Source organism: Larus michahellis, chromosome 18, assembly GCF_964199755.1.
Source record: "Larus michahellis chromosome 18, bLarMic1.1, whole genome shotgun sequence".
Classification (NCBI taxonomy): Eukaryota; Metazoa; Chordata; class Aves; order Charadriiformes; family Laridae; genus Larus; species Larus michahellis.
In genome coordinates, this window is record NC_133913.1 from 8863755 (window position 1) to 8891249 (window position 27495).

The 27495-nt window shown below is 43.0% G+C and overlaps 2 protein-coding genes across 2 annotated transcripts; one reads left to right on the top strand and one right to left on the bottom strand.

Moving 5' to 3' along the window:
• The first annotated feature begins 8980 nt into the window (after positions 1-8980).
• Positions 8981-9913, top strand: LOC141732908 (olfactory receptor 5V1-like). The gene has a single exon (XM_074562473.1). The coding sequence runs from the start codon at positions 8981-8983 to the stop codon at positions 9911-9913; it is 933 nt and encodes a 310-aa protein (XP_074418574.1).
• Positions 9914-17253: 7340 nt separating this feature from the next.
• Positions 17254-23067, bottom strand: LOC141732651 (olfactory receptor 5J3-like). Its single transcript, XM_074561908.1, has 2 exons — positions 22060-23067; positions 17254-17367 (listed from the first exon to the last, which is right to left on the bottom strand). Exons 1-2 carry the CDS (start codon positions 23065-23067, stop codon positions 17254-17256), a joined length of 1122 nt encoding a protein of 373 aa, XP_074418009.1.
• Between the last annotated feature and the right edge of the window lie 4428 nt (positions 23068-27495).

Below are 27495 nucleotides of genomic sequence, written 5' to 3' on the forward strand. Positions count from 1 at the left end.
CATCTGTGGTTCCCTGATAAGCTACATGAGGTACGGGACGGGATGCAATTATTCCCCGGCTTTACCTTATGATGTATAGCAGATATGGGAATGGGATGATACCATGAAACAGATAAGCTGCCAATTAGCTGCCCGCTCGATGCTCAGAGCCAACATTTTGTCAAATTTTGATGAAATGCTGTCCTTTGTGAGAACTTTGCTCATTATAATGTCATTATAATACCAAAATACACCTCCATCCCGAAGGCTACCTACCTCCAAGGTGCGACCACTCCTCCTTGAGTCTGCGCCCTGAATTTCTTGTAAACTGTACCTTTAATTGTGAGGTGAGAGAATTTTACACCAATCATGATAAAAGTATGTATGACTAAAGTCACTCAAACTCCACCTTGAAGATAACAAATAGTATAAAAATAGCCCAAGAGAGGGGGGATACCCAGGGAAGACACCATCACAAAGAATTCCATCACTGACTTCTGGGATCAGTCGACGGGCTGAGCCTCTCTTCCCCCCCATAGGGACGCCTCTGGGTAAGACTCAGATTATACCGAGTGCTTTCTCGGGAAACTTAGAAATTTCTCTAGAGACTCTCTTTTCTACATTTAGAGCCAGGCTGTATCGTTTATAACTTTGCCGCGCATTTTGTATATGTAACAATACTTTCATTTCCACATGCTTTGCAGACAGTGTATTTATCACCAGCAATCCTAAGAACCTATATACCTGTTGTTTAAATAAACCGCACTTTTTTAAGTAGCTAGTCATTTTGGTTTCTCACTGAACACGACCAAAGACTCAAGAGTGGCCGTGCTAGTTCATGAGCACGACTAGACTGAAGGTGCAGTCCACTATTAGTGTATCCAAATCGTAATAGTTTAATACGTATTAAACGCGATTGGACTGATAGTGGTGAATTGGGCATCACTCAGAATTTAAACCTAGCCGCACCTAGCCTCCCACCTCAGTGAGGAGTGTTAGAACGCAAGGGGGTTTATTTTCTGCCAAAACCGCTTTGCCCCTTTTCACGCAACGCACGGGGCAAACATTACTGAGAGTTCAATTTGTTACACACGCCTGGCCAGACATTCGAAGAAAATTAAGAGAAACTAGAGGACTGGCAGGATCGGGCCCTGAACAAATTACTGAGGGAAGCTCAGAAAGTATATGTATGAAGAGATGAGGAGAAGGCTAAAGCAAAAGCTAAAATCATAGTAGCCGCCATGAGGGAAGGAAATATTCAGAAAAATCCCAGGGTGATGGTGGGGATGGGACGTAATCCTGAAAGGCGGGAGGAGACTTTTCGACGGAATCAGATCCCTCCCAGAAGGGGACCATCGGGAACTGAGAAAAGGAATGAAGGAAGTGGATGTTTCTATTGTGGGAAACTTGGGCATTTTAAGAAGGAATGTCCTCAAAGGGATAAAGATCAGAAAATGTTTAGAGAAATTGAGGATTAGGGGTGTCAGGGGCTCTACCTCCTGGAGGATAACTATCACCTTGAGCCCTTGATAAACCTAAAAGTAGGCCCCCAGGAGGAAGTATTAGAATTTCTAGTAGATACAGGAGCTGAGCGAACTTGTGTTCGTAACATACCTAAAGGACGCGTTATAAGTAAGGAAGTAATTAATGTAATGGGAGCAAAGGGGGAAAGTTTTAAAGCCCCGGTGATCAAGCAGGTGGTTTTTGAAGGTAATGACAAAATAGGTGTAGGGAATATCTTGTTAGTGCCTGGAGCTGGGTGCAATCTGTTGGGAAGGGACTTGCAGATTCAGCTGGGGGTTGGAGTAATCCCCAAAGAGGGGAAAATGATTGCAAAAATATTAAGTCAGGAGGACGAATCCAAAATTAATCAGCAAGTTTGGGCTGCAGCGGACATATAGGTTGGTGCAAGACTTACGGGAGGTGAATAAGAGAACTTTGGCTCGGTACCCTGTTGTACAAAACTCTTATACCCTTCTGAGCAAAGTTCCCCCGGAACACAGCTGGTTTAGTGTAGTGGATTTAAAAGATGCCTTTTGGGCATGTCCCCTGGCTGAGGAAAGTCGAGATACCTTTGCTTTTGAACGGGAGGACCCAAACACCGGATGTAAACAGCAGATTAGATGGACAAAGCTCCCTCAAGGGTTTACGGAGTCTCCCAACCTGTTTGGACAGGCTCTGGAGGAGCTGTTACAATCTTTTCACACCCCTCCAAAAACTCAAATCACTCACTTATGAAGGAGGGGAGGCTAGTATTAAACAATATGTAATGCAGATTGCAGAGAACTTGGAACAACTAAGAAATAAAGGGTTGCTCCCACAAACTACCCTGTTGGATTTTAAGATCCATAACATTACAATTGGAGAATGGGTTTTAGTAAAAACATGGAGAGAGCAATCTTTAACTCCTCAATGGGAAGGTCCCTTTCAGGTGCTGTTGACTACGGAAGCTGCAGTACGGATGAAGGAAAAAGGGTGGACTCACGCCAGCAGAATAAAAGGACCAGTAGAAGAACCTAGAGATTGGACTCTGACTGCAACTCCCGGGGACACCAGACTCACCTTAAAACGCCAACCAACGCGGTGATGTGTGGGAGAGGAACTGAATAATAACTTGGAAATCACAGAAACTTGGGGAGTGAAACCAGAACTTTATCGTTGGTTTCGGGTACGGCTGGGGCAAACCTTAAGTAAAATTATATATCCTCCTTGGGGAAGAGCACTCCCATTACAGACAGGAGGGTCAGGGTTGTATAAAACTGAAAACTCTCTGTTTGCACTTGCATGTGATTTATATAAAGAAGATAGTCGGCTATATCCTAACCTTGAGGAAGAACTACAGCCCCCTCCAGTACCCCGTAGTATACCTTGTCTGATACATCCCTGTGCTAGACATCATAGTTGGGTGAAGTGCGAATGTTTAGGTTGTAAGCAAAATTGGTATTACCATTCATCCCGAAGACATCCCTTCTGTTTAAATTGCCGGAAGCAAAATTCGAGTTTGGCTCAAACTCGGATACGATATACCAATATCGTAACATTGATTTGTGGGTGGGAATTGCTAGTGCCGGTTCTGTGGGAAATTCCTGAAGAATGGTGGGAAACAGTGGTTTCTAAGTGTAAAAAAACGATTTTGCTTGGAAAAGAGATAAGAACCCTACCTGCTACAAGAGCCAGGGATACCGGATGAAAAGAGGATGGAGGGCAAGACCAGGTTGGCCACTGTACTCGCTGCCAAGAAGAATTATTTCTCGGCTGTTGGAAGCACCCCAATAGGCATGAGAGGTAGGAGTATAAGCCATACTGGACCTCCACTCCTCGTATTGTTATTAGCGGTATCCTTAGTATCCAGTAAGGAATGCATGAAGCGTTACCAGCAGGTCTCCTGGAATAGGAAGATGGTTTCCACTATGACAGTGCATTCACATATCAACAGCCACTGTTATAACTGCTGTTAGTTAACAGTGTGCAAATACGACCAACACGAATATTGGGTTGGGAAGAATTTAGGAACAGGCGGAACAAGACTAGGAGTGCATTGTCCTAGAGGGGAGCAATGGCTCTGCTTTACTAAAGCCGGGCATTGGGACGTATCAGACGGAGGTGGGGTACAAGATATGATAAAAGCCAAAATAGTGAGGGCTGCTATCTACCAAAACCAATTAGCCTTAGACTACTTACTGGTGGAAGAAGGGGGCGTTTGTGGAAAATGGAACACTTCAGATTGTTGTTTAAAGATAGATGATAATGGGGATGCAATATTGGAAATAACAGGAGAAATCCGGAAAATTGCGCATGTACTGGTTCAAAAATGGGAATCTATGTTAATTGGTGGAATAACGTTTTTGGCGGAACCTGGTGGAAGAAACTAGGCTACATTCTCTTATGTTCAATTGCTGGTTTATTATTTCTTCCTTGCTTAATCCCTTGTTTTATACGCTTAATTATAACAGTAGTCCAAAGCACACAAGTAGTTTCCATACCCAAGAATCCAAAATTGGCAGCCTTAGGCTCAACTAAAAAGATAATGGTATTACGGAAAATAAGAAATACTCCACAACAATTGGAAGAAGCAGAATCGATCTATGAACAAAACAAATGGATTAAGCAAAATGAAAGTTATGGCTCAAGCCAAATGTAGTATAAAAGACACAAAGGGGGAATTGTGAAAAATAGTGAAGGTATTGTTGGCTTTCGCCATAATAACAAGGCTAGAAATCTTTGACTTATAAGGATAACTAACCTTTAGTAAATTAGGAAACATGAGAAACCTCAAAGATAACAACTAACAGCAACTGTGAAGAAAAACATCATGAAGAAAAACATCCGAGAGAAACAAAAGAGAACTTCTCCAAAAGACTCCACAAGTGATTAACAGAAGGAAACAGATGCATAGGAGAAGGGAGCTGATGATAATCGATCCTACCAGAAGGAAACACATGCATGGGAAAGGGGAACTGAAGATCATCGATCCTCAGAAACAATTGTCAGAAGGAAACACACAAATAGAAGAGAAAAAGGACTAATGATAATCAATCATTATCAACAATTACTCTGCCTAAAACAGTGAATACGTATGCAATATTGAATGTATATAAGACATGGTTGAAGTGTTAGCTGGTGTGCCTCTGACTTGAGTCATGCACCCAGCGCTGTGCTTTTGCTTTATTGACTTTGTCCCTATAATAAAATAAGTGCCATTTCTCTTTAAGGGATCTGGCTATTTATTACACAATATATATTGTATGTATAGTTTCAACCTTTACTAGTAGGCTCATCTGTACAATCTTTCCTTACTTTATTTTAAGAAAGGTGTTATAAACATGCTAAAGGTAAAACCGGTATGAGTTCTACCACTTCTACAATATATCTGAGTAGCTACAATTTGACAAATATTCACAATGGTGTTATGATCCGCAAGAGTAACAGCTTATTACATGAATAATATCAAATGGAATTGAACTTAACTCTTTGAGGAATTAAAGGCATTACATGGAAATTAATTTCCTGATGTACCATAAGACTATAAGCTATGGTATCTACTCAGCACAAAGGACTGTCTAATACAGTTTCCTGTCTTTGAAAGTGGCCAAAATAATTTTCTAGGGAAAGGCATGGTAAGGGATAAACCTGTAGAGATACAAATATAGTGATACACTGTCTTTAATCTTTTTAGGTGCTTCACTCTCTCTTCTGACTAACAAGAGAGAACAGATAACAAATCTACTCTTATTCAGCTCATTGTTAGATGCCTAAAAGCAAGTGAGGTGAATTCTTGTGGAATGGGTGCTGAACCTGAAGAAAAAAAGCGCTCAACAATTAATATAATTTTTCCAGAAAGTGTCTCTATCTAAGTAAGAAACGTGCTCATTCAATTAAACTTTCTTCAACCCATAGCTATGTGTCGGACTGCAGTTACAAAGCTTCTGCAACAGGATGAATGATTAGTAGTGGCTTCCTTGGTCCCACAAGACAGAAAACACATCACTCCAGAGAGTTCAATGGAATAGTCTCTAATAAAAGACAAGAAGAGGATAACAGAAAGTAAGAAAGCTATGTCACCTCATTTCACTGCAGTTCTTCTCACAGGATTTGCTCGTTCTTATTTGGATAGCTGGCTCAGGTAGATATTCCAATTGCTTTTATACTGAGTATGAAGAAAAAATGGTGTTCAAAGGTGTGGTTCCCTGACGGGGCAGCAAATCACTCTCTACAAGTGCCTTGTTCTCTTCTTTGTTAATGTAAAGGCATTAGCCAACTAACTAGTTGTTATTGACATGGTAACTACTTAACATTAGGAGAACAAACCCCATCTCTTAGACGAGAGATCAATCATAAATGAATTCTCAACTTCTTGCTCATCTCAAAAGTTGTAGAAAATAAAATAACTTAGTTTTAACTTTAGTGCAATTAAATCAACCTCTTATTTTAACTTCAGGTGAAGTATCAATGGATGCTTTCAGTATGAGTTAATAAAAAGTTCTTCTTTTCAGCATCCCTGGTGTTATTCCTTGGGCACCACATGAAAGTTGGGGGGATGCAGCATTCTTCAAGGGCAGAGTGTTTGAAAGGCACTCTCTGTTAAGGCAAAATTCTCTGGGGATGGAAGAAACAAAATAGCAACCTATTATCCCATCTTTTGTAAAATGCTTATTATTTCCTGTTCCACAATACTCTTAGTTTCTTTCACATGCGACTGAGATAGTAAGAATATATTTAGGTTCTAGAATTAAGGCTGAGTTAGGAATATGAAAGGAGATAAGCAATAAGGAGAGAGGTATGTGTTGACCTCCTTCTCAGCAGACAAGAGCAACATGGAGAAGCCTTTTTTTCCTGGCAGTAAACTGCACATTTTTGTGTAAAATTTTTGGCTTAAAGATGAACTGAGAGGAAGGATATAAAAGAATAGTAACATAATTTGGAGGAGGAGAGAGCTGGAGAGAGCTTTAAGTATTGTAGTGTTATAATTTTGAAAACATTTACTAATTTTTTTTTGTCTAAACAGATCACTTAAGAGAAGAAGACTGAAAGGAGGTATTACATGGTTGAAATTCAGATATCTATCATGAATTAATTTCCTTATCTATCAATGTATCTGTTGATATATTTAATCAGCTTACCTGCATTTCAATTATAACCTGTTCTAGACATGCATGTTCGACGTAAATGAATTCCACTGTTATTTTATTCTTATTTATAGGCAATTTGGAGTAGATATATGAATGGACATTTGTTATCTCATTATGCTATGTTTTGTACTGATAAACTCACTCAACAGTTTCCAATATGCATTTGCAGAGAGAAGAGAAGGATGAATAGCAAATAATGACATCTTAAGAAAAAGAAGAAACTATTCTTTGCTTGGTGAGTACTCAACTTCTAAACAAAATAGCTCAGTGAATGTACATTTTGCAAGAACTATAAGTTCGGATTCCTTGGGATCAGGACAAAAGAGTGCAGAACCATGCTTGCACATATACAGAACAAAGCAGGAGTGGCGGGTCTTTGACATTGTACATGTAGCCAAATCCCTTTCCTTTTAACTCTGTAGTACTTTTAAAATACACACCAGCGTATTTCCGTAGCTTACACAAGGGTATTTCCGTAGCTCTTTTTTGGTTTAAAAAGTTAAAACAAAAATGCTATCTTTTTGCAGACTACTTTTCTTTGTGGATAGCATTGTATATATTTTCTTTAAATTTAATGGAATAAATTCATCTAGTTTTTTAAAAATAACAAAATTAAAAATAACAAAATTAAAATTAAGCCCTTAAGAACACAATTTAAAGAAAAAACCCAACAAAACAACTTTACTTATTACAACTTTACTTATTACTTATTTACAACTTTTACTTATTAAAAGATGGATGGATTCAACTTCATCTAAGTTTAAAGGTAACGGTATTGTAAATTCAGATAGAAAAATATTTCCAGATGTTTATCCCTTTCCAGTACCTTTAATGCTAACTAACATGTATCTGGAAACTGTAACTAATATGTATAAGGAAAAATTCCATTTTTTCTTAAATCCAGATTTCTATGACTAACTTTTAAACAAGTCAAAAATTGGAAAAAATGTTTATAACTAAGAACATGTACATAACAAGACTTCCTGAAGACCAATGATTTTCCCATTTGCAGACTACGCAGACTGTGCTGGCAGCACCGGAACCCAAGAACTAGACACTTATTTAAATGAAAAGAAAGCTTTGCTCTGTTGTAGAATATCATATCTCTTCCTGTGGTAACCTTCAATTTTGGAGCCCCCGATCCTTTTCAGATCAAGTCCACGCGTACTCCTACTTGCCTTGGGTGCCCACACGTGTGACATGCTGGGTCTGATTCTGCTTGGACTGTTGGAGTGAGTTGGACAGCTTTTCAGAATAGGAAACCCATGCCAAATGTGGAAGTGGTAAAAATGGGGAATTGACTCAAACTGCAGTTATGCTTCTTGAGACCTAATAAGATTCAAGTACATGGAAACACTTTGCGATGATATTCTGAGATAATTTAGTTCTGCATTCAGAGCTACGAACACCTATGTGTTTGAGATGCATCACATCTGTGTTAGACATCTCTCAGGTTAAGTGACTAACAATAATCACAGGAGATTATCTCTAGGAGAGTACTATGCTTGGGATTCTTACTGCTTCTTCCCTATATAAGTTCCTTCATTTTACTGAAAAATGTAAGAAGGGCATGTTTGTACAGAAAACATCTCATGAGTGTTCTCTGCTTTAAAATCCAGCTATCTGATATTTGATCTGAATCATCATAAAAACAAAACAAAATAAATTAAAAAAACAAACCAACACCTAACAACACCCTATCTCCTCCCTCCCCCCCACCCCAAACATTCTAGCCCCAAACTCCCACTTGCCGTAATTCGTCATGCAGGACCAAAACACACATATATATGTATCTCACAGACCTCTGTGTCTGCAGGGGTTATACTGAAAGCATATGCCGTGGGAATTTGTGACCCTCAGCAGAATCAGAAAAATGCTAAATAGTAGAATTTCTGAGAACTGGACGAGCCTTTAACTCAAAGTTTGTGCAGGACTGAGGTTCTAAGTGAGGAAGCAAAGTCTAGGACCAATTACACAGACTTACTGGAATTCCTATGGTGTCCTCATACTTGGTGGTGGGTAGCCTAATTTGTAATTCTGGGTTGTCAGGATGAAGACAAACCACAAATCAGAGAAGCACATCTTCAGTCTCGGGCTCAGCTTTCAAGACTTCACTCCTTTGTGGAATCTGAAAGGTCCTCGTAAGAGAGCAAAACGAATAGGAATAGCAAGTGCCAGTTGGGCTCAATGGGGAAAAGGCCTATTTCAAACACTTTCTGCATACCTCTTCCAACCCCCCTGCTTCCTAACATGGATTGAATTCTTAACCTCACATTGATCTGCTACCTGGGAGACAATTAATGTGATTTTGCGTATTCTGATTCCAGTGCTAACATCATGCATTTCCCTCCCCTTCAGGTGACATAGAGTAAATGGAAAACCAAACAAGTGGAACTGATTTCGTTCTCTTGGGACTTACAAGAGATCCACTCCTTCAAAGACTCCTATTCACTGTGTTTTTAATTATTTATCTAATAATTTTATTAGGGAATATAGTAATCATGATGGTCATAAGGACTGATCTCCACCTTCACTCTCCTATGTACTTCTTCCTCTTTCATTTAGCAGTTGTTGACATCTGTTATGCCACCACTGTTGTTCCAAAGATGCTAGTGAATTTCCTTGTGAAAGGAAGCATAACCATTGCTGTCAATGCCTGTATGACTCAAATGTTCTTCATATTCCTCTCAGCTGGGTCTGAAGTTTTTATGCTTTCAGTAATGGCATATGACCGATATGTGGCCATCTGTAATCCACTGAAGTATCAAGAGGCTATGAGCAAACATTTCTGTTATCAGCTGGTGGGGAGTGCATGGGCAATGGGTCTCTTATATTCAGTTTTAAACACAATTCCTGTGTTAAATATTCAATTCTGTGGGCACACAGAAATCAAACATTTCAGTTGTGAGCTGCCCCCTCTCCTGTCTGCTGCTTGCAGTGGAACTTTTCTCAGTAAACTCATTCTTCTTTTTTCTGCTGTAATCTTTGGGTGCAGCTCCTTTTTGCTCACCCTCATCTCCTACATCTGTATCATTGCCACTGTCTTGAAGATACAGTCTGCAGAAGGGAGGCACAAAGCTTTCTCCACTTGCAGCTCCCACTTCATTGTAGTGGGGTTACTCTACGTAACTGCTCTGTTCCAATACACAAAACCCAAATCAGTCTCATCAATCATTCTAGATCAAGTGCTGTCCACCCAGTACAGCATCTTAACCCCCATGCTGAATCCTATCATCTACAGCCTGAAAAATAAAGATATGAAAACAGCCTTAGGCAGAATTCTAAAGAAGCTGCAATTTGTGTAACCTCTGAGCTGTATATTTCAAATACATGTTCTTTAAAACATGGATTTAGGAGAAAATGACTTATTGGGATTCGCTGGTTGTGTATTCTAGGTTATGTGATAAAAAAACCTGTTCACATATCCACAAAGCAGCACAATGGCAGGAGGGGATGCCAAATAATGCCCCGACCCAGCAGCTCCCGTCACAAGGACAGCTACCAGCCCATTGGTGGTGCATCTCTACAAGGAGTATAGAGGTAACATGGAAGGCAGGGGAACCCAAATTACAGGCTCAGAAGAGGGAACACCCTATCCAGGCTCCTCTCAGGACTGTCACAGGAGGCTTTAACAGATCCGTTCCAGGTGCGAAACCTATCACAATGAGTGAAGAGAAGTCAAGGCTGTAGCACTTTTTGGACCAATGGGAGTTACTGCCTAAGGCTATGGGACACATTATGGGATGCAGGGGATCAGCATTTTGGGAATGCACAGGACTTATTCTGGGATCTCTACAGGAGGAACCAAAGGCAGAGAAAGTGGTGTACCTAGGTGATTTGGGGAGAAACGTATGCATGAAAATAGAGTGATAAGGGGATAAAAAGGGCTGGTTGCATGTAAATGAGGACTGGTCAGTATGCTGATGTGGCCATGCCCTGCATCTGATCAGTGCAGTCTGTTCTATTTTCTTACTAAATTCCATTTCTAAATCTTTCCCTGGGTGGGGGAGTCTATTCTCTGTGTACATGTGTGTACTCAGGTCTGGGGGCCAGCCACTGCAGTTAGACCACAGGTCAGAGGGCCCATGTGTCTGGGTGCCAGCAACTGGACAGATGGAAAGTAGTGAAATCAAGTGCCAGACACTGAAGTGGGACACAGGCCAGACGCCTTTGTGTCCACAGTGCCAGCAACTGCAGTGAGTGATGGTCTGGATGCCAGCAACTAGACTGGGGCGAGGGGTCAGACACCCATGTGTTTATAGTGCTAGCAACTAGAGTGAGTGCAGGTGTGCAAGCAAGCACCATATCTGAGGTCAAATTCTATAGGCCTACAGGAAGGATGGGGAGGGACTCTTGATCAGGGAGTGAAGCGATAGGACACGGGGTAATGGTTTCAAACTGAAAGAGGGTAGATTTAGATTGGATATCAGGAAGAAATTCTTTACTGTAAGGGTGGTGAGGCACTGGAACAGGTTGCCCAGGGAAGTTGTCAATGCCCCATCCCTGGAGGTGTTCAAGGCCAGGCTGGGAGAGGCTTTGAGCAGCCTGGTCTAGTGGGAGGTGTCTCTGCCCAGGGCAGGAGGTGTGGAACTAGATGATCTTTAAGGTCCCTTCCAACCCGAACCATTCTGTGATTCTGTGATTTAATCTCCATGTAACATTAATTCCGTCGAGGCAAATGACTGAACTGTCAACTATTTTAAGGACATATTGTTCCTGTAATGGAGTAGGGCTCCTTTAAATGAAGTTGAGGCAGAGCAGAATAGCTGTGATTTCAGTTTCTAGTTGTCGTGGTTTTGGTCAAATTGGCCAATGGCTGGCGACAGATGCTCCCCCCCGGCCTCTCGTGCAAGGAGAGGAGGAGGAGACAAAAAGAGATTTACGAGTTTAGAAGAAACTAAACTACTTTAATGAAATATTAATAATAAGATAAAAAGGAAAATAATGAAATAGATACAGCATATACAAACCTGTATCAAGCTCCCAGGATGGTGTCACCGTCAGGCACTGGGGAAGTCCCAGGCTGGACCCGGGGACAGGTAGGAACTGGGTTCCAGAGCTGGAGTCAGGAACACACGGATCGGGATCAAAGGCAGATGAGCAGACAGGGTCCTCCTCGGACATCGGCCATTGATGAATAAGAGACCGACCCTTTGATCCCTCAGCTTTTCTACTAAGCATGGGGCAGATGGGATGGAATACCCCTGTTGGTCAATTTTGGGTCACCCCCGCAGGTGGGAGCCCTGTACGCTTTTCCACTTCCGATCCTCTAACGGGGCAAATAATGGAATTAGCTGACCTTGGTCGTTATAGCAATAAGTTTAAGCAAGAGCCTCTCTACGTACCATTCCTTGGCACAAACTGCGTTATCACTCTGAAGGAACCGTTTCAGACACAACATGCTGTTAATTTCAGAGAGTTAGAAGAGGCCTAGCTAAGAACTAAAATTACTGAACAGAAAGTTGGTTCTGTTTTACCTTAAACCAGGACATTCCACCCCTTATTCCATACCATTTGTGTCATGCTCAGATCACTAATACTTTATCTATCAAATCTATCCATATACCATATATACATAGAAACAGATATATGCAGGTTACTCAGTTATGATTTTATCTACAAACGTCCACTAAGACCATTTAGTCCATAACTGTAGAGTTTCATCTCTCATAGCAGAATCTCAGGGAAGGAAAGATGAATGAAATTCTCAGGGATGAATGAAATTCAGTGTGGTTCGTGCCCACAGGTATCATGTCCATCTCAAAGAGTTGTGCTGGACGTCACTTGATGAAGCTGGTTCAGGTTTCATCACCACTGTATTATCCTGAAAAACACTTATAGAACACTGTTAGTATCCTATAACAATTAATATCATACAATGCAGAATTAAGTATTCTCACCCAGGGTCAAATTTCCTTGAGGTACACACTGAAATTCTCCATTTTCCACCATCACCCACCAAGTACATCCTGGTCCTTCAGCAAAAACAGTCCCACGAATGGGTTTGCCTTTGCCTGAGACAGGGAAAACCCAAACAGTTTTCCCTAACATATTCGTTTCGTGCACCACAGGGACTTTATCCCCTTCTACAGTATGTAAAAGGTCTGACTGAGCTGGACCAGCTCGACTGATGGATCCCCTGGTGTTAACTAACCAGGGAGCTTGTGCTAAATGCTTGTCTCAATTTTTAAAGGATCCACCACTCACCGCCTTCAGGGTGGTTTTTAACAATCCATTGTATCATTCAATTTTGCCAGAAGCCGATGCATGATAGGGAAGATGATATACCCACTCAATGCCATGCTTTTTTGCCCAAGTACTTATAAGACTGTTTTTAAAATGAGTCCCATTGTCTGACTCAGTTCCTTCTGGAGTACCATGTCACCACAAGACTTGCTTTTCAAGGCCCAGGATGGTATTCTGGGTAGTAGCGTGGGGTACGACGTAGGTTTCCAACCATCCGGTGCTTCCTTCTACCATAGTAAGCACGTAGTGCTTACCCTGGCAGGTTTGAGGGAGTGTGGTGTAGTCGATTTGCCAGGCCTTCCTCAACCATCGTCCCCCATACCACAAAGGTTTAAAGGTTTTAACCTTTCATCTTGCTTGATTTTGGTGCATGTTTCACAGTCATGGATAACCTGCACAATAGTGTCCATGGTTAAATCCACCCTTCAGTCAAGGACCCATTTATATGTTGCATCCCTTCCTTGATGACCTGAAGTGTCATGGGTCCACTGAGCTAAAAACAGTCCACCTTTATGTTCCCAGCCCAAATGTATCTGGAAAATCTTAGCAGCCTGATCCACTTGCTGATTATTTCTATCTTCCTCAGTAGCCCAACTCATGGGTATGTGGGCATCTTCATGACTTACCTTTATGACTAGTTTCCCTAGCTGGCCAGCAATATCTTGTCACAAGTTGGCAGCCCAAATAGATTTACCTTTGTGCTGCCAGTTGGAAGCATCCACTGCTTTAACCACCCCCATAGAGCGTTGGCCACCATCCATGAGTCAGTATAGATATGGAGCATTGGCCACTTTTCTCATTCAGCAATGCCTAGAGCCAGCTGGACAGCTTTTAGCTCTGCAAATTGACTCGATTCACCTTGTCCTTCAGCAGATTCTGCTACTCGTTGTGTAGGACTCCACACAGCAGCTTTCCAGTTTTGATGCTTTCCCACAATACGCCAAGACACATCAGTGAACAAGGCATACAGTTTCTCATTATCTAAGGGTTCATTATAAGGTGGGGCTTACTCAGCGCAAATCACCACCTCCTCTGGTGGCATTCCAAAGTCTTTGCCTTTGTGCCAGTTTGTGATCACTTCTACGATTCCTCGATGATTTGGGTTTCCTGTTTGAGCTCGCTGTGTAATTAGGGCAACCCACTTAACTCCAGGTAGCATCAGTGGCATGATGAATAGAAGGAACTCTACCCTTGAACACCCAGCCCAGCACTGGTCATTGGGGTCCCAGGAGGAGCTGTGCTTCGGTACCCGTTACCTCTGAAGCAGCTCTAACTCCTTCATATGCTGTCAAGATTTCTTTCTCAGCTGGGGTATAGTTGGCCTCGGAGCCTTTGTATCCTCGACTCCAGAATCGTAGGGGTCGACCTCGAGTCTTCCCTGGTGCCTTCTGCCAGAGGCTCCAGGTAGGGCCATTGTCCCCGGCTGCAGTGTAGAGCACATTTTTAATGTCCCGTCCTGTTCGGACTGGTCCAAGGACTACTGCATGCACAATCTCTTGTTTAATTTGCTCAAAGGCCTGTTACTGCTCAGGACCCCACGTAAAATCATTTCTCTTTCGAGCCACTTCATAGAGAGGTTTCACAATCTGACTATAACCTGGGATATGCATTCTCCATAAACCCACAACACCTAAAAAGGCTTGTGTTTCCTTTTTGCTAGTCGGTGGGGACATAGATGTTATTTTGTTAATCATGTCCATTGGGATCTGGCGACGACCATCTTGCCACTTGATTCCAAGAACTGGATGTCTCTTGCAGGCCCCTTGACCTTACCTCTTTTTACAGCAAAACCTGCTTTCAGAAGAATCTTGATTATTTTCTTACCTCTCTTAAAAACTACTGCTGTATTACCCCACGCAATCATATCATCAATGTATTGCAGGTGTTCTGGAGCTCCAGCCTTCTCCAGTGCAGTCTGGATTAGTCCACGACAAATAGTAGGGCTGTGTTTCCACCCCAGGGCAGTCAATTCCAGGTGTACTGGACATCCCTCCAGGTGAAAGCAAACTGTGGCCTGCACTCTGCTGCTAAAGGAATAGAGAGGAATGCATTAGCGATATCAATTGTAGCACACCACTTGGCTGCCTTTGACTCCAGTTCATACTGCAGTTCTAGCAGGCCTGGCACAGCAGCACTCAGTGGTGGTGTCACATCATTCAGGCCACGATAGTCTACTGTTAATCTCCAGTCTCCGTCAGACTTCCACACTGGACATATTGGGCTGTTAAAGGGTGAGCGAGTCTTGCTATCACCCCTTGGGTATCCATCTGACGAACCAGGTTCTGGATGGGAATCAGGGAGTCTCAGTTGGTGTGATACTGTCATCGATGCACCGTGGCAGTAGCAATTGGCACCTGCTGTTCTTTAACCCTCAGCAGTCCCACCACAGAAGGGTCATCTGAAAGACCGGGTAAGGTAGACAGCTGTGTAATGTCCTGAGTCTCTACAGCTGCTGTATCAAAATCCCACTGACAGCCTTTCGGGTCTTTGAAGTACCCTCTCTTGAGGCAGTCTATGCCAGGGATGCACGGAGCAACTGGGCCAGTCACAATGGGGTGCTTCTCCCATTTCTTCCCATTCAGGCTCACTTCAGCCTCTAATACAGTCAGTTCTTGAGATGTGCCTGTCACACCAGAAATAGTGACAGATTTTGTCCCTTTATGATTCGATGGCCATAGGGTACACTGTGCACCCGTGTCCACAGGGGCTCTATACTTCTGTGGCTCTAATGTGCCAGGCCATCAAATCCACACAGTCCAATAAACGCGGTTATCCCTCTCCTCCTCCTGGCTGGAGGCAGGGCAACCCTAATGTTGAGGATAGCATCTACATTTAGAAGATGAGTTCCTGCAAGGACTGGAGCATTGCTTACCATGGACTGGAGCAACCTTCCTCCTGCAGAAATTCTTTCTCCCATCTGCTTTACCTTGCAACTTAAGCACTTGTGCCTGCAGGCCCAGAGTAGGTTTTTTATCATTTACTCATGTCCTCTCCGTAGCTGCAGAGGCAAAGCCACAGGAAATCTCCGAGTGGATCCTGTCTCCCTTGAGTGGGTTTCGTAGGAGGGCGTTTTTTCTTAATGACTGCAAACTGGGTCTGTTCAGGGGAGGAGTGGGATTCTTTCCCCTTCTTAGGCAGTTTTTCAAGCAGTTCATGAAGCAGTTTATCAGTTTTCTCATTTCGCTCAGTTATTGTCTTAGTCATTTTCTCCACTGTCTCAGCAATGGTCTTAAGTTTGCTCAGCCATTGTCTCCATGGCTGCTACATGAAGGAGACAGGAGAGAGTGTCTTCATACTGTCACACCTTGTTGGCCACCTCATTTAGAGTCAGTGTATCAGCATCAGATCCTCCCCAGACCATTGGTGACAATGTTTGGGAATAATTTGATGGTACACTCTGCAAAAACTTTCTCAACGAAGATCATTTGCACAATATTTCATCAGGGTCTATAATCACTTGCCAGTTGCTATAAATCACCTCTCGCACAGCCAGTTCCCTCAAGTACTTAATACCTTTTTCCATGCTGGTCCATTTTCTCAGATGGCATTCGATGTCATCTTTAAAGGGATACCTGCCCTTCACAGCTGCCAGCAGTCGCCTCCAGAGACTGAGGACGTCTGCCTTTTGCCCAGACGCTTTATCAATCCCTCCATCTTTGAGCAGGTTTCCCAACTGCCCAGCTTCTCTGCCGTCTAAATCTATGGTATCAGCTCCGTTGTCCCGGCATCGGAGCAACCAGGAGACAAGTGTCTCCCCTTCATGACGACTGAAGTCCTCTCTTATATTTCGTGAATCCTAAGGATTTAGTGATTATCTCTGCATCTGAGTCCTCATCCTGTGTTAATGCTGCCTGAGAAGGACCCTCTCCCGGCTCTCCCCAGATGCTTCTCCCACGCCGTCTGCCTTGGGCTGCTCTCTGTCGCCGGAGGCGAGGGAACGAGCTGACTTGTTCTGTTTCCTGGTCACCGGGGCAACTTGTGCCGGCTCTGCCGGAGTTGGGGCAGCGGCAGCGCTCGCTGTCGGGGCAGCCGGAGCCGTGACCGTGCTCCTTGTCGGGGCCGGAGCGGCCGGTGCCGCTGCGGGCGGGGAGGGGCTGGCGGCGGGGTGACTCTGACCGCGGGCGGCGGAGGGACCGGGGCCGGCGGGGGCCGGGCCGCGGCCGGTGTTGAGGCCGGTGCCGGGGCTTTTGCCGGGGCCTGTGGGGGGGGCAGCCGCTGGCGCCGGTGTCGCTATGGACGGAGCCGTGGCCTTGGCTGGTACGGGTGGAGGCGAGGCTTTCGCGGGGCCCGCGGGGGGCAGCCGGTGCCGCGCGGGCTGGCGTCGGGGCCGGTGCCGTTGTTTGTGTCTGTGCTGTGCCTCGGGCAGCAATCGGAGCTGTCTGAGTTCCTGCTGTGGCTGTCAGTGGGGGGTGTCTGAATTCCCACTGCGGCTCTCGGTGGGGGGTGTCTGAGCTTCTGCTGTGGCTTTTAGCGGCGGGATCGTCTGAATTCCTGCTGTCTTTGGCCGTGGGGTCTGAGTGGCAACATCAGATGTCACATAAGACTCACTCCCGCACTGATATTTAACAATAAACCACCCCTGCAACACATTCAGGAAACCCAACGACAGAATCACGTATGAATGAAAGTGACATTCACTCTCTAAACATCCCGAAGGTTTCTCATCCCCTAATTCTGTTACTGTCACTTTGGCATCATCATCCAAGGGCAAAGTGAACTTTCCCCAGGTAAGACCAAGAGTGTAATTTGCAAAAGAATCCATCCTGAAAGTGTAATTAGTAAAAGACTCCGTCACAAGATGCCCAAGATATGCAGGTAGAACCGTTATACAAGCAACTATTTTGTAAATCTGAAAGCAAATCCACACCAACAGAGTACGCTTAGACCACTGCATCCAAAGACAAAGAATAAATCAACCATGCAATGTGTTCGACCAGTTAATCCCCATTGCATCTATTAACTTCATACAAAACTCTCCAAGGACATGATACAAGATTTCATGTAAGAACGACGTAATGTGAACTGTCTGTTCCCCCTGAACAAGATGGAATTCAAACTATTCAGGCAATCTATCAGAGCTCCGTTCGTGCCCCACGTTGGGTGCCAATAAATCTGTCGTGGTTTTGGCCAAATTGGCCAATGGCTGGCGACAGATGCTCCCCCCCGGCCTCTCGTGCAAGGAGAGGAGGAGGAGACAAAAAGAGATTTACGAGTTTAGAAGAAACTAAACTACTTTAATGAAATATTAATAATAAGATAAAAAGGAAAATAATGAAATAGATACAGCATATACAAACCTGTATCAAGCTCCCAGGATAGTGTCACCGTCAGGCACTGGGGAAGTCCCAGGCTGGACCCGGGGACAGGTAGGAACTGGGTTCCAGAGCTGGAGTCAGGAACACACGGATCGGGATCAAAGGCAGATGAGCAGACAGGGTCCTCCTCGGACGTCGGCCATTGATGAAAAAGAGACCGACCCTTTGATCCCTCAGCTTTTCTACTAAGCATGGGGCAGATGGGATGGAATACCCCTGTTGGTCAATTTTGGGTCACCCCCGCAGGTGGGAGCCCTGTACGCTTTTCCACTTCCGATCCTCTAACGGGGCAAATAATGGAATTAGCTGACCTTGGTCGTTATAGCAATAAGTTTAAGCAAGAGCCTCTCTACGTACCATTCCTTGGCACAAACTGCGTTATCACTCTGAAGGAACCGTTTCAGACACAACATGCTGTTAATTTCAGAGAGTTAGAAGAGGCCTAGCTAAGAACTAAAATTACTGAACAGAAAGTTGGTTCTGTTTTACCTTAAACCAGGACACTAGTACATGAGGTTGGTTTGGAGCTGGGAATTAAATTCCATCTTTTACATTTGCTGTCATTGGACATCTTAGATTGTTTTAAGGAAACGGGGATAAGAGGCAGAACAAAACTGAAGCAGATAGTGCATTCACCAGCAAATACCAAATACAGAAAAATGGGAACTTTCAGACTCGCCGTAGTGGGAAAGCTTTTAGCCATATCTTGGTGAGCCTTTGAATCCTGGTACTGACTAGAGCAGTAATAATAGTAATTATCATTATTGGCAATTGCATTGGCAGGGGAAGGGAAGAAGACTCACCTCCTGTTATCTGCACCCGCAAGTGACCCTAACAACCTATTATCACGTATGCGTTCCTGTGCCACCTGCTCTGGGTGACCCTGCTGTGGCAGGGCATTGGACGGGATGATCTCCAGAGGTCCCTTCCCACCCTGCCATTCTGCGATTCTGTGTGTGTGCAATAGCTGTCTCATGGATTCATGATATGACAACGTGGTACTCATAAGCAATTTACTGAAAGTAGAAAGGGGACTCCAGAAGCAGGCAGTGATCAGTTTTTCAGACACTTTCAGCTACCTTTTCTCAGCTGAATCGATTATAGATTAGCTGGAGTTTGTCAGACTAATATTTACTAATATTTACATTTTATTTATTTATTTATTTGATGATGTTTCAGTAGAATCTCTGACATCTTTCTCTGTCTTGCTTCCCCTACTTCTTTCATGCTCCTGTTTTACCATGAAATTACTCCCATCCCCCCAAAAGTTGCTCATTCTCTTCAGCAGCCTTGCTTAATTGTAGACACCTCATGTTTGCATATAAAAATATGTGAAATGAAAGCTGCCAGTGCTGTACCATACTGAAGGGTTTGTTTAGTCTCGGAAGCTTGGTACCATCATCATTTCTTTGTGCAGAAATGTAAAGACACGCTACTCTCTGCAGCTCATAGGACCTTATAAGAAAGAATAACTTCTCAAAATACTTGGTTGGTCTTTTTAGTGCCAGGAGAAGCCTAGTTATGATGTGCCTGAAGGTGAATGCCACATTACTATCCTCCCATCCCCCTCCCCTGTAAAAGATCTGTTGGAAAGGAGGTCAGTTTTTGGTGGTATGGTATTATGGGAAACGCAACGGTGAAAGTAACCATGCAAATGTTTTGGAGGTTTTTTTTTAGCATATATTTCTGGCACTTCAGTAAGAATAGTCGAACTGTTTTTCAAGTTGTAGATGTAGAAGGATTTTTTTTTTTCAAGGAGAAGGAAAATACTAACATGTCAGTCCTATTATCATGAAGATTCAAGAATGGAGTAGTCTAGTGAAGCTCTCGTTTGTTGCATGTGAGTTCTACCTTTTTTGCAGGTTTAAAAAAGGGAATTTTAGTTCAAATTCTTTTTTTCTTCCACTAATCAGGCTATTTTTCTCTGATCTTAGGGGCCTTCCCTCCCAGAAAGTATTCTGTAAATGAGGGAGGGAAGAGTTGTCTTTGCCAGTAAATCCCAAGAAGAAATTAAAACATCGGTCGTAGTGTTCTCTTCTTTTTACCACACTTTTCTGTATTTGGTATCCCCTTTCTACCCGAGAATGCCTCTCAAAACTTATCTATCTCAAAACCTATAGTTAGGTGAAAATTCAGATGTCCTGACTGAAGATCTTGATCTGAATTGATTTCTGGAGGACTCTTCTCTGATTTATACATCAGGAGTGTGAAGCCCTGCAAAAGGGATTAAATTTTTGAAAGATCAAAATCTGCTTTCAGTTCATTTTGTGGTTTAACCATATCATTCAGTTCACAGTATTTCCTTGTACTAGCACTGTGAAAACTAAGCCATAATGAGCATACTACAGCTCTAGACCCTTTGTGCTAGGCACACCTGGTGTTTCTGGGCATGCAACTCGGCATAATTTGTGGAGGCCCAGGCTGTTTTCGTTTGGCATTTGATCATACGCTGGTTTGTCTGATCTGATCCTGGAACTGAGCACTAGCTGCAGATACTGGAGCCAGGGCACCCGTCTGATGTGTCTAGTAGGTTATATTTGTTCCTGGGATATCGTAAAGCAGTATCTCTCATCTCATCCTTTTTTTCTGGACTCTGGCTTCAATGTTAGTACTCTACAACTTTATCCTTAAGCTAAGCAATGTGAACAATTCCTTTTCAACACAAACAGCCCTCCACCTAGCTCAGGAGGTTCATAGTTTAATTTCAACACTACTTATAATGCACTCACATGTGAACTCTTCTAGTGAAGTACTATAAGTACTTTGCGATGAAGTAGCCTAAAAGGCTCATTCTCACACACAAACTAACTAGGTCCCCCCTCGCCACCAAGGTACCCACCTCTGTTTTTACCAAGGTCTGTTCCTGCCTTCTTTGGTCATGTGTGCTAGGTCTGTTGCTTGGTATTACTCTTCTTCCTAAAGTTCATCACCCCAGACCTCCCTATATCATGTCATTAATCACAAAGATCCCCATCACCAGTACAGCAGGCACCTTCTTTGCCAGCCTCCTGTAGTAAATAAGGATTTAGCATTCAACTGATTTATCTGGGTAACATTTATTTGAGAGATGTGGTCTGACCATCTTTCACAGCACAGGCTCAGTTTTATCCACTACCAGGAGGGACTTTCCCATTGTATTTGGGGGAAGGCTCAATAATCTTAGGGCATTCATACATATCAGTCTCACTGGTCTTTGGCATTAACTTAGTTTAAACTTAACTCTGGCATTAAACTTAGTTAAACCAGGGTTTCACTTTATGAAATCCTAATGGAAAGACAGATTAAGTGATATGAGGTGATGCTTTTTCCTGCTGCCCATTGTTCCCTTCACCACTGTTTCGAGTGGTACCTGGGTAGCTGGAATATAGGAGTTGCTGGAGTATATCTAGAAACTGGCAGCACATAACTATCATGTAGGCAATCCTGCTTGAAGTTGTGGTATCTAATGCAAGTCTAGTGGAGCTGCCTGCTAGAACTTACCGTTCAACTGGCATAAAGGAATCCCAAAAAACTAATTCAGTTTTAGACTTCTACACAGCAAATACCTACAATTATAGATCTATTCTACTACCTTCGTCTTCCAAATTGAAAAAACTCTGAACAAAAATGCCTATAAGTATTCTTAAAGGATTTGCCTGACACTGTCTATAGTCGCAGAGATCACAACGTGAGATTAGATGTGGGGCACTACTATGTTACAAAGCTATTGCCATTGGAATAGAGACTGTCACCATCTGAGAGTTTATCTCCTAAGGACTGTGACACATCCATCTTTTAGGGGATGAGGTAAAATAGGGATTCCTGCAACAGGCAGGTGGGCTACCTACTCTTTCACAACAGACAAATCTTGCTCCCTTTGCCTTTCTCTTGTCAGGGGGAAATCAACCTACTTGCATACCCCCTTTTGACAGTTCTCGGGTTCTCTTAGTCCTGCTTGGACTCCTGAATCTCTGTGGTACAAATGGAGAGTAATATAGCCTTGCTACTGTCCTTCGAATGGCTTCTTTGACTTCCTTGTTCCTCAGGCTATAAATCACAGGGTTCAGCATGGGAATTGCCAGGCTATAAAACACAGAGATGATCTTGTCGTGCTCCACAGAGTACTTTGAACTGGGCCGTAAGTACATGAAGGAGCCTGTCCCATAGAACATGGTGACAGCAGTCAAGTGGGAAGCACAGGTGGAGAAGGCTTTGCATCTGCCTTTGGTGGACTTAATCTTGTGGATGGTAAGCCCAATGCAGATGTAAGAGATGAGAATGAGGAGCATGGTTGAGATGACGAGTACAGTAGCACAGGTGAAATGGACCAGGTCAGTGATGTAAGTGTCAGAGCAGGAGAGCTTCAGGATTGGAGGCACATCGCAGAAGAAATGATTGATGATGTTGGAATTGCAGAAGGACAGGTGGAATATAAAAAAAGTCTGAATAGTTGCATTCATGCAGCTCATGAAGTAGGAGCCACACACAAGGAGCACACAGAACCTCTTGGACATAATGACAGGGTACAGCAAGGGGTTGCAGATGGCTATAAATCGGTCATATGCCATCACAGCCAGGAGGTAGCACTCTCCTGTCACTGCGATGCAGAATAGGAAGAGCTGAGCTGTGCACGCTGTGTAAGATATGTTTTTTGTCTTAGCCACAAAGGTCATGAGTGTGCTAGGTATAATGATGGTGGAGTAGCTGACATCTAAGAAGGAAAGGCTGCTAATGAAGAAGTACATGGGGGTGTGGAGCTTGGCGTCGGTCCAGATGAGCACAATCATCCCCAGATTTCCCCCTAGGGTCAACAGGTATATCAGTAGAAACACCACGAAGAGAAGGACCTGCAACTTCACATTGTCTGTGAATCCCAACAAGATAAATTCAGTCACCACAGTGTGATTCCCTTCTGCCATCTATCATAGGTAGGAAAGCCAAAATTACACTGTAGAAAACAAGGCAAACACAGGCTGACTGTCAGAGAGTCAAACTGGCTCTCATCAAGCTGATGTACAACGAAGGTATAATTTTGTGCATCTTCCTATTCATGTGTTTCAAGTGCTGAACTTAGTTATGTCATAGACATTTCCCGCCTTTCAAAGGCTTGTATTCTTTTTAGTGTACTCTGAATGAGCATAGATTAACAAATCACACACATTCCTGCAGGTCTCACTACCTCTCCAGCCTCAAACACTTAGTTTAACTTGTAAGGTGGCAATCTGCACAGTTGGCGCTAACTCCACAGTATTTTTTTCACCTTGCCTATTTTAGATATCTACTCAAACATGATTTGAAATGCTTGTTTTTCCCATCCTATACAGGCCTCATCTGGATAATTACTTTGTATGTTGTTGGGATATAAAGGTAAACACATGCTAATCTAAGAAACTCTCTCAAACAGAAGAACTGGGGGCAGAGGTATGTACCTTATCACTAAGAAAAAATGATATTTTGGGATATTTTATGGTAAGCAGAAGGCCAAAGCTAGGGGTTTGCAAAAGCTCAACTATGGCATTTTGGCTGAAACTATTAATTTCTTATTAGCTATTCATTTCTAATTAATTTCTAATTAGCTATTAATGGCACTTCAGGCTGAAAGGGAACAGAACTTCTGCTCTGCTGTTACTTCCATAAACCTGGGAATAAAATCAGAATTATTATAAGTTGAATTCTCAGGCATAGTCTGCTTATGAAGTCTAAAAATAAGCTTTCTGTTCCCAAGAATAAAAAGTTAAAAACAGACCTTGGAAGAACTGATTTTGTCCATTTTCTTTTTCCAAGGAAGAATGAGGTCTGCTGATGTAACTACTTGAAACATTGATCTAATTTGTTCTTTAAAATCTGCAGTACCATAGTTTTCCCATGGTCCCTAGTCATTTTTGTTTCTTCTTAAAAGTTAATGTTATTCAGTTTTCTCCAGAAGATTAACCCAATTCTTCCCACTGCAATTTAACTGAAAAACTTTTTTTGTACCCCCCCACAATGGGCAAAAGAAACCACTTTTCTCCTTCCACCATTTCCTAATATCATAAAATCATGGAATATCTCAAGTTAGAAGGGACCCATAAGGATCACCAGGTCCAACCCCCTGCTCCTCGCAGAACTACCATATTAAACCACACAACTAAGAGCGTTGTCCAGAGGCTCCTTGAATTCATGCGTTTTTCCACCATCAGTTTTAACAGTGACCTTTTTGGTATGTTGCTTTTCCTAGGCTTTCTCCTGTAGGGTGTTAGTTCATCTTGTAAATTGGTGTCTTGAATCAAATAGTTGGTTGTAATGGCAGACATGTCAAACAGAACCTTAGCAAGATGAGAAAACTACTGCCTAGAAAGCTAGTAAAAGCAGGTCCCAAAATCTTTAAAAAAATTAAAAAAAAAAATCAGAGATTTTTAAGAATACCTGTATTGTTATACTATAAGGGTGGGAAGTGGGAACTCTCCCTCCCCAATAAAGCAACAGTATAAAATATGTCTAATATATACATTCATACTCATCACATAACTTTTAATTCCAGCCCGTACTTACCTCACCAGTCACACCTTAGCATGCTGCGTACATCAGTGTTTCTTCTCTTGTTGATGTAAAAGGAACATGAAAGATGAAAACATTCTGCTAAGGCGGATTTGTCTGCAAGGTGTACATTCTCTATTAGGTCCAAATGAGAATTGATTTCTATTTTTTAAAACCAGAAAGGAAGAGGTACTGTATCTTTAGTAGGGTCAGAGAGAGGAAAATCTCTCGCACCTTATTAGCAAGTAGGTATTTTAGCAACTAGCATGCACATTCATATACTTTTGGGTGTAGAATTCCTGATGGGCCACAGAGTCTGAACCCAAGACAAGGCACAGTGGGACCATTATAATGTCCTTTGTACTCCTGGTGGAGATAGCCTGTTCTCTCTTTTCCTCCAATTAGACAAATGGACTTTATTCCTCTCAGTTTTAAAGAGAACTTTTCTCTTTTTTTGGCAATATGAGCCTTTGTGCTATTTTTCTTGTTTTATTCTGCTAATTAGTAACCTTGGACTATAGGACTATAAAGTCATGGACTATAAAGACACTTTCGCTATTGGGAAGGGATCCTCAAGCAATGAGAAGAAGTTTCTGTTCAGCAAGGATGAAGGCACTTCTCCCAAAACTCCTCTGAAACTGACCAGCAATCTCAGCCCCACCAACTTGTCATGGTCTGATGTTCCAAGATGGGTGAATTATATCAGTGGGGAAGTGCCACTTAGGCGTAGTTTCACGTTCTGAGGAGCTCAATTCTCAAGTGGTTATTGACGTCAGGCATGACCTTCAACCTATTCTGAAACACAGTGAAGACATAAGAAGCACGAGTTTGAATCACTACTTCAAACACTTCTAATCTCTCCACTGGGGCCCTCAAAGTGTGGATAATTCAGTAAATTCATTTAATTCAAGCCAGAAACTTAATATTCTTCTAAGATCCTTCAGCTAAGTCAATTACCTGTTTTTCAAGGCTTTTTCTTATACACCAAGTAATATGACTATGTGTAAAAAAATTAAATGTCTTTGCTAGTGCTATAAAACTACGCCGAGTGATTAATGTTACCTTTAGTCAGTTGTATCAAAGCTGCAATATTGTCAAATTCCCATTAAGAAGTTTTGTTTGGATTGTGATTAAGCTTTGCTTTGCCTTATGCCATAGAACCAAACGATCAAACACACCAATAGCAATTAATCTCACATTTGCCCCTCGCTTGGGAAAGTCCTCCTCCTCCACCACCGCGTCTCCCGTTACACCCGGCCACTTCACACATGTAGAGGCAAGAGAGGCTCACACTCTCACTCTGCAGGGCTGTCACCCCAACTGCTGGATCACGCCATTACCATCCATCACACGATCACGCCACCAACCCTTTTGAGACACGTCCAACTGGGTATGTAAAGGAAGTGTCTACGTCAACCTGTTGGTCATATGACTGAACAGAGAAGGCACAATCCCATAAAAAAGGCACCCCAAAACTAACTCAGGGTAGCTCTCACTGGGTGATCCACAGGTACCGCCCGGCAAAGGAGACGTCCTTATCTCATGACGGAGAACACAACAGCTCAACAATTTCCCTGACTGTTACTCATAAGCCGGTAAGATTAATCATTAAGGGTGTTGTACCTTGCCCACACAGCAAGAGAGATTTCCTCTTGTCTCTTTCCCGCATGCTTAGATCACTTGTACTCCACTCGGGCTTAATTATATTGATTGTCGACGTATATTATTATAATAAGGCTGATCATACTCCGTCTGTAGACCGTAGCTTTTTTTATCATCTGATGCCCAAAGAATCCTTGTCGTGCAACAGGCATCCACCTCTGATGGCAGTTTTAAGCAATAGCTCCCAGTGTCTGGCAAAGAAAGATGGGCGAGAGAAGCACCAGGATGTACGCAAAGAGAAAGCCCAACAGAAGTTGCCTCTGCTCATCTAAAAATTAAAGGCAAAAAAAGACTCAAAAAACAGAGCAGCCTTTTCCATCACCCCAATTTAAAGCAGAGCAAGCAGCTTTTATTTTAACACTGCTGAGGAAGTCCTTAAAACCTACCTCAGAACACTGCTTCAGGATTCAGGAGGCTCAGGTAGGCCAGATTAAATGCTCAGAGTTACCAACACAGAACGGGGAAATGAAGAACCTATTATGTAAAGTAACATTTGTACAAGGAAAAAGAAGTGCAGCTTTTTCACGATTGTAACAACTGTGATGTCTACTTCACAGAAAGATGGGAGTGGGGGAAATGAACCTGCCTAGGTTGTAGGTAAAGCGCGACCAGTTCATGAATGACCAGGGATTACTCTGTCCAGACATGGCAGGAAAGACATCCGAGGATTAGGGTGACTTTTACTTCCGATGAAACACCATCAACACCCGGGCAGCATGAAGGCTACACAAGACTAGTGAGAAGACTGCAGTCCCAGGCTTTTTGTGGGACCATTACCCTGCAAGGGGCTTTGCCCTGGCAAAGCGACAGCAAACCAAACATTGCCGCTTGAGCACTCGAACTACAGCATCACAATCCCAAGAGGTTCCAGTCTGTAAGACTTGGATAGACGTAGCTGAGAAAATTATGCGTGCAAAAGAAATGCATCTCCAGGAGACAGACCTCCATGGTCTGAGCACAGCACTACGCTATAAGCTTTACTAACCGAACGTCTACTTTTCTACTCAAATGCTAGTGGTCTCCATAGAGAGAAAGCTGTTTCAGCCAGTTCTCCTCCAAAGCCCTTGCACTGGTAAATCCAGACAAACAGAAGCACCCTTCTACAGAAAGCCACTGCAAGCAGAAAGGCACTAGTTTGTGAAATCCATATGGAAACCCATTCCGGCAGA